The 12,353-nt window shown below is 38.7% G+C and overlaps 2 protein-coding genes across 4 annotated transcripts in view; one reads left to right on the top strand and one right to left on the bottom strand.

Annotated features, from left to right (window-relative positions):
• Nucleotides 1–12,353, bottom strand: part of Rab39 (RAS oncogene family member Rab39) — a 552,594-nt gene that overhangs the window by 92,843 nt on the left and 447,398 nt on the right. The window lies entirely within an intron of this gene.
• The window catches only part of LOC128696337 (RNA cytidine acetyltransferase), a gene marked incomplete at its 5' end in the record, with an annotated part of 179,451 nt that overhangs the window by 33,067 nt on the left and 134,031 nt on the right, over nucleotides 1–12,353 (top strand). Inside the window, 2 exon segments of the mRNA XM_070090239.1 lie at nucleotides 1,264–1,307; nucleotides 1,309–1,466. Coding sequence (XP_069946340.1) covers nucleotides 1,264–1,307; nucleotides 1,309–1,466 — 202 coding nt within the window.

Below are 12,353 nucleotides of genomic sequence, written 5' to 3'. Positions count from 1 at the left end.
GGATGTGCTCTGGAATGTACTCCATCCCCTTGAATTACATATAGCACACTACCAGACTGCATGTGGCATCGTATAAATTGACACTTCACTGGTGAATATTCTTCCTCACTGTTGCTACTCGAATGGTAATCAAGAGCTAGGAAATCAAAATCCACATCACTGTCATTACCAGTTCAGCGGGAAGTGAAGGTCTTTGCTACCATGAGGCATGGTGAACAAAGTGTACTGAGATGGCATTCCCATAATGCAGTGTGGGCACCCCAATTTTTTGTTTACTATGCACTCTAACCACACAGACCCATTCTCTTACATGTAAGCTTACCAGCCTTCTCGCTCTAAATTTGAAGCCGCTACAATTTTGGCATAGTACTATGGCACGGACATTGACTTCCAAGCCATGGAACTATGGCACAGACGGCAAAGTGGTTAAACAAATGTATATAAAACAGGTAAAATCATAACAAGTTACATGGGAAGAGTAAGAATATTTACATTATACAGTGGACCCCCGGTTTACGATATTATTTAATTCCAGAAGTATGTTCAGGTGGCAGTACTGACCGAATTTGTTCCCATAAGGAATATTATGAATTAGATTAGTCCATTTCAGACCCCCAAACATACACATACAAACGCACTTACATAAATACACTTACATAATTGGTCACATTGGGAGCTGATCGTAAACCAGGGGTCCACTGTACTGTATGTATTAAGATTATTCTATTAATTTAAAATAAAATTATAATAAAAATTACAATAAGAGTGAAACTAATTATCTGTATTATTACAGAATGCGATGAGATAGTATTTTATATGTATTTAAGTCAATGATATTCACAGTAGGATTGATTCAGTGAGAATGACTCAATGTATATGGACAGATAAAATTCTAGCAAGGTTAATGAGAATAGCAATACTTAGATTATTCAATATTTAAGGTAATCAGTAATTCAAAATAAAAATTATAATAAAAATTATGATAGGAATATAGCTAGTTTCCTGAAGTCATACTAAATATGACGATATATTTGTTGATAAATTAGACACATGTGCAACACTTGGGTATCTTTAATGAGGAAATGTTTGGCCACACAGTGGCTTCATCAGTCCATACAAAGGACTGTGAGGATCACATTAAGGTAAGGAGGTGGTTTTTAACAGTAGCTTGGAACTGGTTGGCAGATAGGAAGGAGTCAGATTTTAATATGGAAATAATACTAAATATTAAATTCAAAGTATAGTCCTTTTTCATATTTTTAGGCCAAAGCACTGCTGAAAATGTTGGATGTGATGACAGAGAAGAGTAGGCGAGCAACAGTCTGTCACTGCTGGTCGAGGTCGAGGCAAGTCAGCAGCCTTGGGTCTGGCTGTGGCAGCAGCTGTACATTTTGGTTTGAATAATATATTTGTCACCAGCCCATCACCAGACAACCTTGGCACATTTTTTGAATTTGTCTTTAAAGGTATGATTTTTTGGTATTTTATACAGGTATGTTAATTCAGTTCATATGAGTTTTACAACTTTGAGTTTCCAGCACAACACATGTTCTGGCCTTGTACTTCTGTTAAAGTGGTGTTGTTTTGTTTGTGCTTAAGTAGCATGACAATTGAAAAACAAACAGTAAAATTATATTTCATGACTTCTTCAATATATTTATCTAAGGTACAAATTGCTGTTACAGTATATTATTACATATTTTAACACACCACTGGTCTCCCACCGAGGTACGGTGACCCAAAAGAGAAAAAATACTTTGTTTTTTTACATTTTGTGATTTATACAGGAGAAGAGGTCACTAGCCCTTTGCTCCTGACATTTTAGTTGCCTTTTACGACACACATGGCTTACAGAGAAAGGACTCTTTTTCCACTTCCCATGGAGAATTATCATGTGTTTTTTCGATGAAGTGGCTGTATCCAACTCAGGCAGGGTGACCTAAAAAAAAAAAATGAAAGTTTTTCTTCTTAAATTTAGTAATTTATAGAGGAGAAGGGATTACTAGCCCCTTGCTTTTGGCATTTTAGTCACCTCTTATGACATTCATGGCTTACGGAGGAAAGTCTCTCTTCAACTGCCTCAAGGAGAATTATCACATTTCTTCGTTCAGCAAACTGGCCGTATCCCACTGAGGCAGGGTGCCCTAAAAAGAAAAATGAAAGTTTCTCTTTTTAAATTTAATAATTTATACAGGAGAAGGGGCTACTAGCCCCTTGCTCCCGGCATTTTAGTCGCCTCTTACAACACGCATGGCTTATGGAGGAAGAATTTTATTCCACTTCCCCATGGAGATAAGAGAAAATAAACAAGAACAAGAACTAGTAAGAAAATAGAAGAAGACCCAGAGGGGTGCATTTATATATATGCTTGTACATGTATGTGTAGTGTAACCTGAGTGTAAGTAGAAGTAGCAACCTGGAGTTTATCTGGAGAGAGTTCCGGGGGTCAAGGCCCCCGCGGCCCAGTCTGTGACCAGGCCTCCTGGTGGATCAGAGACTGATCAACCAGGCTGTTGCTGCTGGCTGCACACAAACCAACGTACGAGCCACAGCCCGGCTGGCCAGGAACCGACTTTAGGTGCTTGTCCAGTGCCAGCTTGAAGACTGCCAGGAGTCTGTTGGTAATCCCCCTTATGTATGCTGGGAGGCAGTTGAACAGTCTCGGGCCCCTGACACTTATTGTATGGTCTCTTAACGTGCTAGTGACACCCCTGCTTTTCATTGGGGGGATGGTGCATCGTCTGCCAAGTCTTTTGCTTTCGTAGTGAGTGATTTTCGTGTGCAAGTTCGGTACTAGTCCCTCTAGGATTTTCCAGGTGTATATAATCATGTATCTCTCCCGCCTGCGTTCCAGGGAATACAGGTTTAGGAACCTCAAGCGCTCCCAGTAATTGAGGTGTTTTATCTCCGTTATGCGCGCCGTGAAGGTTCTCTGTACATTTTCTAGGTCAGCAATTTCACCTGCCTTGAAAGGTGCTGTTAGTGTGCAGCAATATTCCAGCCTAGATAGAACAAGTGACCTGAAGAGTGTCATCATGGGCTTGGCCTCCCTAGTTTTGAAGGTTCTCATTATCCATCCTGTCATTTTTCTAGCAGATGTGATTGATACAATGTTATGGTCCTTGAAGGTGAGATCCTCCGACATGATCACTCCCAGGTCTTTGACGTTGGTGTTTCGCTCTATTTTGTGGCCAGAATTTGTTTTGTACTCTGGTGAAGATTTAATTTCCTCGTGTTTACCATATCTGAGCAAGATGTACAGTGGAACCTCAAATTTCAAACTTAATCCGTTCCAGGAGCTAGTTTTAAATTCAAAAAGTTTGAAAAGCGAAGCAATATTTCCCATAAGAAATAATGGAAATACAATTAATCCGTTCCAGAAACCCAAAAATATTCACAAAAAAATACATTTTATAGAGATTAATTATAGTTTTACATACACACAACAAATATAGTGTACAATTAATTTAAATAAACATATAAAATAACATTTTTACTTACCTTTATTGAAGATTGGTGATGGCATCTGGAAGATAGGGAGGAGGAGAGAAGAAGTTAGGGTTAGTGTTTGGAAGGGGAATCCCCCTCCATAAGGACTTTGGTATCAAAGCCCTCTCTGGGGTTACTTCCCTTCTCTATCTTTTAATGCCGCTAGGACCAGCTTGAGAGTCACTAGACCCCTGTCTCACAAAATAACTGTCCACAGTCCTCTGTTTCTGGTGCCTCTTTAACCCTTTGACTGTTGCAAGCCCCTTTCTGAAACTTTGTCGCAAAATTTTTGGAAAAAAAAAAAAAATTTTTCTTGTGAAATGATAGAGAATCCTTTCCCGATGGTAATAACACCAAAAGTATGAAATTTGGTAAAAAACTCACGGAATTATGCTCCCGCAAAGTTAGTGGTCTCGCCGACATATATGCATCGGCGATTTCGCCGACTTTGAGCCCTGTTTTTGGCCAATTCCGTTGTTCCAGTTGACCAAACTCATAGCTATTTCTTTAGAACTCCATTTTGTCTATCAATTGAGTACAAGAAACTGCCCACTTACCAATTTGAACTACCCAATAAAGTGATCAGAAATTGGCAATTTGGCCAATTTCACGCAAATTAAAAAAGTTGCCAATTTTAAAATAGGGTCCAGAATAAACAATGTAGACATTCTTGGCACTAAAATAACATATCCTCTGTTCATTAGTCACATCTCTAGGCCCCGCTTTTATTACTATTGCTTTCTATTTTGATTTTTTATCATGCAAAAAATACAAAATTTACTGTTATGTAGACTACTGCATTATTGTAAAAATATTATAAATAATATCAGTGCACTAGTGAAAGAATATTAGACTCTCCAGTTGACGTATATTGGACGTGTGGTGTGATTTGCTTTCTCTTCAACATTAGTAAAAAATCAAACATTTCCGCTACTTTGAGCTCAATTTCAAGGTCGTTTTCATCATGAAACTAATCAAAATCATCTCTATTTCTGCAATATGTTTTCCATTTTATCACGTGAGACCATGAAAACGAGAATGGAACCATAAATACTATATGAAAATACACCTCAAATTCGGCGTTTTAATCCAAAAATAAAACTCAGTTTTTTTTTCTCACTATGCACTGCATACTGCATGATTTTTTTATGTGGTGCACACTGACCACACAGACCCATTCTCTTACATGTGGGCCTACCAGCTTTCTCCTGCTTGATTTGAAGCCACTAGAATTATTGAGTATACAGACAGTACAGTGGACTCCGACTTACAATATTAATTCATTCCAGAAGTTTGTTCGGGTGCCGTTACCGAACGAATTTGTTTCCATAAGGAATATTGTAAATTAGATTAGTCTGTTTCAGACCCCCAAAAATACACATACAAAAGCACTTACAAAAATACACTTACATAATTGTTTGAGTTGGGAGCTGATCGTAAGGCAGGGGTCCACTGTATATACGTCCGAAACACTGGCTCGTAAGACATATATATACGACCAAAACAGTCAAAGGTTTAAGATTTCCTTAAAATGGGACATGGTTCTGTCACTGAACTTGTTGCAAAGATGGCTTGTTTCAGCTTGCTCAGGGTGGTACTTCTCCACAAACATTTGGACATCATTCCACTTGGCGCAAATCTCCTTAACCCTTTGACTGTCGTAAGCCCCTTTCTGAAACTCATTCTATTTTGCAAAATTTTTGGAAAAAAAAAATTATTTTTTTCTGATGAAATGATAGAGAACCTTTTCCCGATGGTAATGACACCAAAAGTATGAAATTTGGTCGAAAACTCACGAAATTACACTCCTGCGAAGTTAGCGGTCTTGGCAACATATACACATTGGCGATTTCACCCACTTTGAGCCCTTATCACCTGCCATCTCTTTATCCTTGATCCACACCAGCAACAACTTATTAACACTTTTCACAACATCAGCTTCCTTGATTTGTTCTTTCTTTGTCAGGATAGAAGCGATGGTCGACTTTTTTTTCCCATACTTCCTGGCAAGCTCAACAAGTTTCACACCACTTTCATACTTCTGTATGTTTCTCACTTTCTTTACCACAGGGGTACCACTAGCAAGTTTCTTTGGGCCCATTGTAGCTTATTTCACAGTCCCACAAGCACTAAACACAATGAATTAATCATAAAATGTTTGAATGAGACCGCAGGTTAGTGTTCACTCAAGCATCAACAAAACCAGACTGGCTTACATTGCTTGCATGGGGACGCGGACAGAGCGGGCTGGTGGACAGGTCCGGTACCCGGCGGTTCGAAAAGGGGCGAGTTCGATAATGGGGACATGTAGTTGGTTCGAGAAAAGTGGTCGATTTTCGAAGAGTTTCATTAGCGATACGTTCGAAATTTGAGGTTCCACTGTACCTGAAATCTTGCGTGTTTATGAGACAGAGAAAAGACACCAGCAATCCTACCATCATCTAAAACAAGTACGTACAGGCTTCTGTTTTATACAAACATGGCAGGACAGTTGTACCTCCCTGGGCAGTTGCTGTCTACCAACCTACTACCTAGAATTATCACATGTATCCATTATAAATTTTCTCTAGATCTACAGTGATTATTGTTGCTTCATTAACCCCATGTCTCCCATGTAGATTTATGTGATTGGTGTTAACACCAGTGTTGCTTACGTAGATCTGCGTTTTAACTACAGCGCATCAAAAATGTAAGCTGTAAATTATGGACTACACATGAGAGAATGGGTCTGTGCAGTGAGTGTACAGGAGGCCCTCCACATTCATGAGGGTTAGAGGATCAAGAACCTCATTAATCTTGAAAATTCGCGAATGTTTGGTGTGCAAATGTGATGTAGGGAAAAACGTATAATATTACTCTACTTTACCGTTCATTTTAATGTGCAAATATATTGTATGGAAATATAATACAGGCTCTCCTCACTTAATGATGGAGTTCCATTCCTAAGAACTCGTTGGTAAATGAATTCATCGCTAAGTGAGGAGTATACTATAATGGTAATGGGTTTGTGTTAACCATTTTATTATTTATTATTATTATCACACTGGCCGATTCCCACCAAGGCAGGGTGGCCCGAAAAAGAAAAACTTTCACCATCATTCACTCCATCACTGTCTTGCCAGAAGGGTGCTTTACACTACAGTTTTTAAACTGCAACATTAACACCCCTCCTTTAGAGTGCAGGCACTGTACTTCCCATCTCCAGGACTCAAGTCCGGCCTGCCGGTTTCCCTGAACCCCTTCATAAATGTTACTTTGCTCACACTCCAACAGCACGTCAAGTATTAAAAACCATTCGTCTCCATTCACTCCTATCAAACACGCTCACGCATGCCTGCTGGAAGTCCAAGCCCCTTGCACACAAAACCTCCTTTACCCCCTCTCTCCAACCTTTCCTAGGCCGACCCCTACCCCGCCTTCCTTCCACTACAGACTGATACACTCTTGAAGTCATTCTGTTTCGCTCCATTCTCTCTACATGTCCGAACCACCTCAACAACCCTTCCTCAGCCCTCTGGACAACAGTTTTGGTAGTCCCGCACCTCCTCCTAACTTCCAAACTACGAATTCTCTGCATTATATTCACACCACACATTGCCCTCAGACATGACATCTCCACTGCCTCCAGCCTTCTCCTCGCTGCAACATTCATCACCCATGCTTCACACCCATATAAGAGCGTTGGTAAAACTATACTCTCATACATTCCCCTCTTTGCCTCCAAGGACAAAGTTCTTTGTCTCCACAGACTCCTAAGTGCACCACTCACTCTTTTCCCCTCATCAATTCTATGATTCACCTCATCTTTCATAGACCCATCCGCTGACACGTCCACTCCCAAATATCTGAATACATTCACCTCCTCCATACTCTCTCCCTCCAATCTGATATTCAATCTTTCATCACCTAATCTTTTTGTTATCCTCATAACCTTACTCTTTCCTGTATTCACCTTTAATTTTCTTCTTTTGCACACCCTACCAAATTCATCCACCAATCTCTGCAACTTCTCTTCAGAATCTCCCTTTGAGGGTCCGTGCCGTAGATCTACAGCTTTACGTTGAGGGTCCAAACTGTAGATCTACGTCATGAGCTCAGCTCACTCTGATAAACTGTGAGCAGTAAAGTTTGGCCTAGATATGAGAGAATACATGTATGTGGTATGTGTGCCCCACATAAAACAAATCCTGCAGCACTTAGTGCATAATGAGAGAAAATAAGACCGTAATTTTCAATTAAAACAGCGACTTTGCAGTGTTTTTTTTTTGCATGTTTTTTATAGCTGTATTTGCAATTTCTTGGTCTGATTTGATAAAATGGGAGATATATTACAGAAATAGAGATGATTTTGATTGGTTTTAGTATTGGAAATGGCTTGAAACTGAGCTCAAAGTAGCAGAAATGTTAAATTTTTGCTGATGTTCAAGAGTAAACAAATTACCTCACACGTCTAATACACGCCAGCTGGTGGGTCTAATATACGTTCGCAAACGTGGTGATATTATTTATACAATTATTACAATATTGCATTAGAGTAAATCTTCTATTTTTTGGTTTGAATAAAAATTCATTATGTGAATAAAAAATCAAAATGAAATTCATTAGTAAAACCTGAAAACATAACTGATGAACAGAGGAAATGTTAGTTTAGTGCCAGAAATGCCTGCATTGCTTATTCTGGACCCTATTTTAAAATTGGAGAATTTTGAACTCTGCATTAAATTGGCCAAATTACCAATTTCTGATCACTATTTTGTAGTTGAAACAGTTGACTTGGCGATTTCTTGTGCTTAATTGATAGAAGTAATACTAGTGAAATAGCTAAGAATTTGGTTGACAGGAATAATGTAATTGGCCTAAAATGTGAGTCAGATTCGGCAAAATCTCCGATGCGTAAATATCACTGACACATCAAAATTCACGAGAGCATAATTTCGTCAGTTTTCCATCAAATTTCGTACTTTTTGTTTTATTACCTTCAGAAAAAGATTCTCTACCATTTCATAAGAAAAAATAACAGAATTATTTTTTGGAAATTCTTGGACACTGGTGCACACTTTGAAATTTGGCATCTGGACTCTGAAAGGGTTAATGTCACCTTTACACCATTTATAACATTCCTGGTATATTTATAAATGTTTTTACACTAGTGTACTGTATATTGTAATAAACAGAATAGAGGGAATCGGCTCTAATTTACATTATTTAGGTGTGCATACTTGTCAGAGAGCCCGTCGTAAGTCCAAGTTATTGGTAAAGAGTACGTCTCTAAGTGAGGAGAGGTTGTAATAGCATTTACTTAGCCTAAAAATACTGCTTCCTTAACCTATTGAACCACGAACAATCATGAAACACATGAAAATATCGTAAAGTATTGTATATATATACAGTGGACCCCCGGTTAACAATATTTTTTCATTCCAGAAGTATGTTTAATTAAGTGCCAGTACTGACCGAATTTGTTCCCATAAGGAATATTGTGAAGTAGATTAGTCCATTTCAGACCCCCAAACATACACGTACAAACACACTTACATAAATACACTTACATAATTGGTCGCAATGGGAAATGATCGTTAAGCGAGGGTCCACTGTATATTTTTTTCAACGTCGGCCATCTCCCATCTAGGCAGGGTGACCCAAAAAGAAAGAAAATCCCCAAAACAAAAATACTTTCATCATCATTCAACACTTTCACCTCACTCACACATAATCACTGTTTTTGCAGAGACACCCAGATACAACAGTTTAGAAGCATATATAAAGATGCAGTATAAAAAGTGACCCGAAGTAATTACAATATCAGGGCCCCAATTATATATATACCATTCTATTACATATCCCACCAAACTGCCGATATCCCAAATCCCTCCTTTAAAGTGCAGGCATTGTACTTCCTTTTTCCAGAACTCAAGTCTGGCTATATAAAAATAACCAGTTTCCCTGAATCCCTTCAAAAATATTACCCTGTTCACACTCCAATAGCTCATCAGGTCCCAAAAAAACCATTCGTCTCCATTCACTCCTATCTAACACGCTCATGCACGCTTGTTGGAAGTCCAAGCCCCTTGCCCACAAAACCTTCTTTACCCCCTCCCTCCAACCTTTTCAAGGACGACCCCTACCCTGCCTTCCTTCCTCTATAGATTTATGCGCTCTCCATGTCATTCTACTTTGATCCATTCTCTCTAAATGACCAAACCACCTCAACAATCCCTCTTCAGCCCTCTGACTAATACTTTTATTAAACATTTGACTGTTTTGGTCGTATATATACATGTATGTCTTACGAGCCACCGTGTTTGATGTATATATACTCATAAATTCTAGCGGCTTCAAATCAAGCAGGAGAAAGCTGGTAGGCCCACATGTGAGAGAATGGGTCAGTGTGCACCAAATAAAAAAAATTCCTGCAGCACTCGGTGCATAATGAAAATAAAAACTCCAACCATTTTTCTTTTTATTAAAATGCTGACTTTGTGCTCTATTATCGCATAGTATTTATGGCTGTATTCTCGTTTTCTTGTCGCATTTGATAGAATGAAAAATATATTATAGAAATAGAGGTGATTTTGATTGTTTTTTTCTATGAAAAGAATCTTGAAATGGAGCTCAAAATAGGGGAAATGTTTGATTTTTGCCGATGTTCAAAAGCAAACAAATGATGTCATTTTCCAATAAATGTCCAAGTAGCCATTCTAAAATGCAGTCATGAATGGGTGTACATAATTTATACAATTATTAAAATATTGCAGTAGTCTGCATAACAGTAAATCTTCTATTTTTTGTTTGAATAAAACTTCAAAATAGAAAGCAAGAGTAATATTATAGGGGCCTGGAGACATGACTGATGAACAAAGAAAATGTTATTTTAGAGCCAGGAATGTCTGCATTGTTCATTCTGGACCCTGTTTGAAATTGTCATATTTTTTAATTTTCATGAAATTGGCCAAATTGCAAATTTCTGAGCGCTTTATTGGGTAGCTGAAATCGGTAAATGGGCAGTTTCTTGTACTCAGTTGATAGAAAAAATGGAGTTCTAAAGAAATAGCTATGAGTTTGGTCAACTGGAACAATGGAATTAGCCGAAAATAGTGCTCAAAGTGGGCGAAATCGCCAATTCGTAAATATTGCCAAGGTCGCTAACTTTGCGACAGAGTAATTCTGTCAGTTTTCCATCAAATTTCATTCCTTTGGTGTCATTACAATCGGGAAAAGATTCTCTTATCATTTCATAAGAATTTTTTTTTTTCAGAAATTTTGCGACACAAGGGGACACCTCAGGATTTGGGGTTGCGACAGTCAAGGGGTTTACTCCACATCTTCTAATTCCCACACTCCGAATTTTCTGCATAATATTGTGAAACAAATTATTTGGCGATGCTGAAAGCGGGGCGGGGTTCAATTATAAACGTTTTTGGAGGCTTCTTTACTTTATTTGCAAAGTTGTGGTGGGTACACAGGCTTGCGTGTTGTGCCCATGGCCCGGGAGGGCCATGCCCACGATGGAGAGAGGGAGTAGACGTGTTGTCTGCTTCTACGCCACTGAGTGAGTGAGTGGGACCAGCGTCCCACTGACTTGGGCAGGCCTGGAGAGGGCAGCACCTTAGTGCTGTGAAATATGAACTAAGCTGGCAGACAGCATAGGCTGTCTACAATATTGACACCACACATTGCCCTTAGACAGGACATCTCCACTGCCTCCAAACATCTTGTTGCAGAATTTACAACCCAAGCTTCACGCCCATATAACAGTGTTGATACCACTATACTTTCATACATTCCCTTCTTTGCCTCCATAGATCACTTTTTTTTTGTCTCCATACATACCTCAATGCACCACTCACCTTTTTTTCTTCATCAGTTCTGTGATTAATCTCATCCTTCATAAATCCATCTGCTGACACATCAACTCCCAAATATCTGAAAACATTCACTTCTTCCATACTCCTCTCTAATTTGATATCCAATTTTTCTTTATCTAAATCATTTGATACCCTCATCACCTTATTCTTTTTCTATGTTCACTTTCAACTTTCTACCTTTACACACACACACACCCAAACTCGTCCACTGACCTTTGCAATTTTTTTTTAGAATCTCTCATAGGCACAGTATCATCAACAAAAAGTAACTGTGTCAATTCCCATTTTGTATTTGATTCCCCATAATTTAATCCCGCCCCTCTCCTGAGCACCCTAACATTTACTTCTTTTACAACCCCATCTATAAATATATTAAACAACCATGGTGACATTACACATTCCTGTTTAAGACCTACTTTTACTGGGAAGTAGTCTCCCTCTCTTGCAACATCTGCCGCATTGCTCCCCTATCCACTGTATCATATGCCTTTTCTAAATCCATAAATGCAGTGAAAACTTCCCTAACTTTATCTAAATACTGTTCACATATATGCTTCAATGTAAACATTTGATCTACACATCCCCTACCCACTCTAAAACCTCCTTGCTCATCCACAATTCTACATTCTGTCTTACCTCTAATTCTTTCAATAATAACCCCACCGTACACTTTTCCTGGTATACTCAGTAAACTAATTCCTCTGTAATTTTTACAGTCTCTTTTGCCCCCTTCCCTTTATATAAAGGAACTATACATGCTCTCTGCAAATCCCTAGGTACCTTCCCCTCTTTCATACATTTATTAAACAAAAATACCAACCACTCTATCACTATATTCCCCCCTGCAAATTACCTAGGATAACCCAAAAAATCTAAAGTACTATACTGTCCTTGTAGATATAAGGCATAATAAGCGTGACTGGCAAGTACGTAATATGCATTTTCACTTGTTCAGGAATCAGACGTGACGACTCTGCATCTTGTGTAATATCTGTTGGT

This window comes from Cherax quadricarinatus, chromosome 31, assembly GCF_038502225.1.
Source record: "Cherax quadricarinatus isolate ZL_2023a chromosome 31, ASM3850222v1, whole genome shotgun sequence".
Lineage (NCBI taxonomy): Eukaryota > Metazoa > Arthropoda > Malacostraca > Decapoda > Parastacidae > Cherax > Cherax quadricarinatus.
Note: the sequence above shows the minus strand (reverse complement) of the source record. Positions and strands in the feature narration are given on the sequence as shown.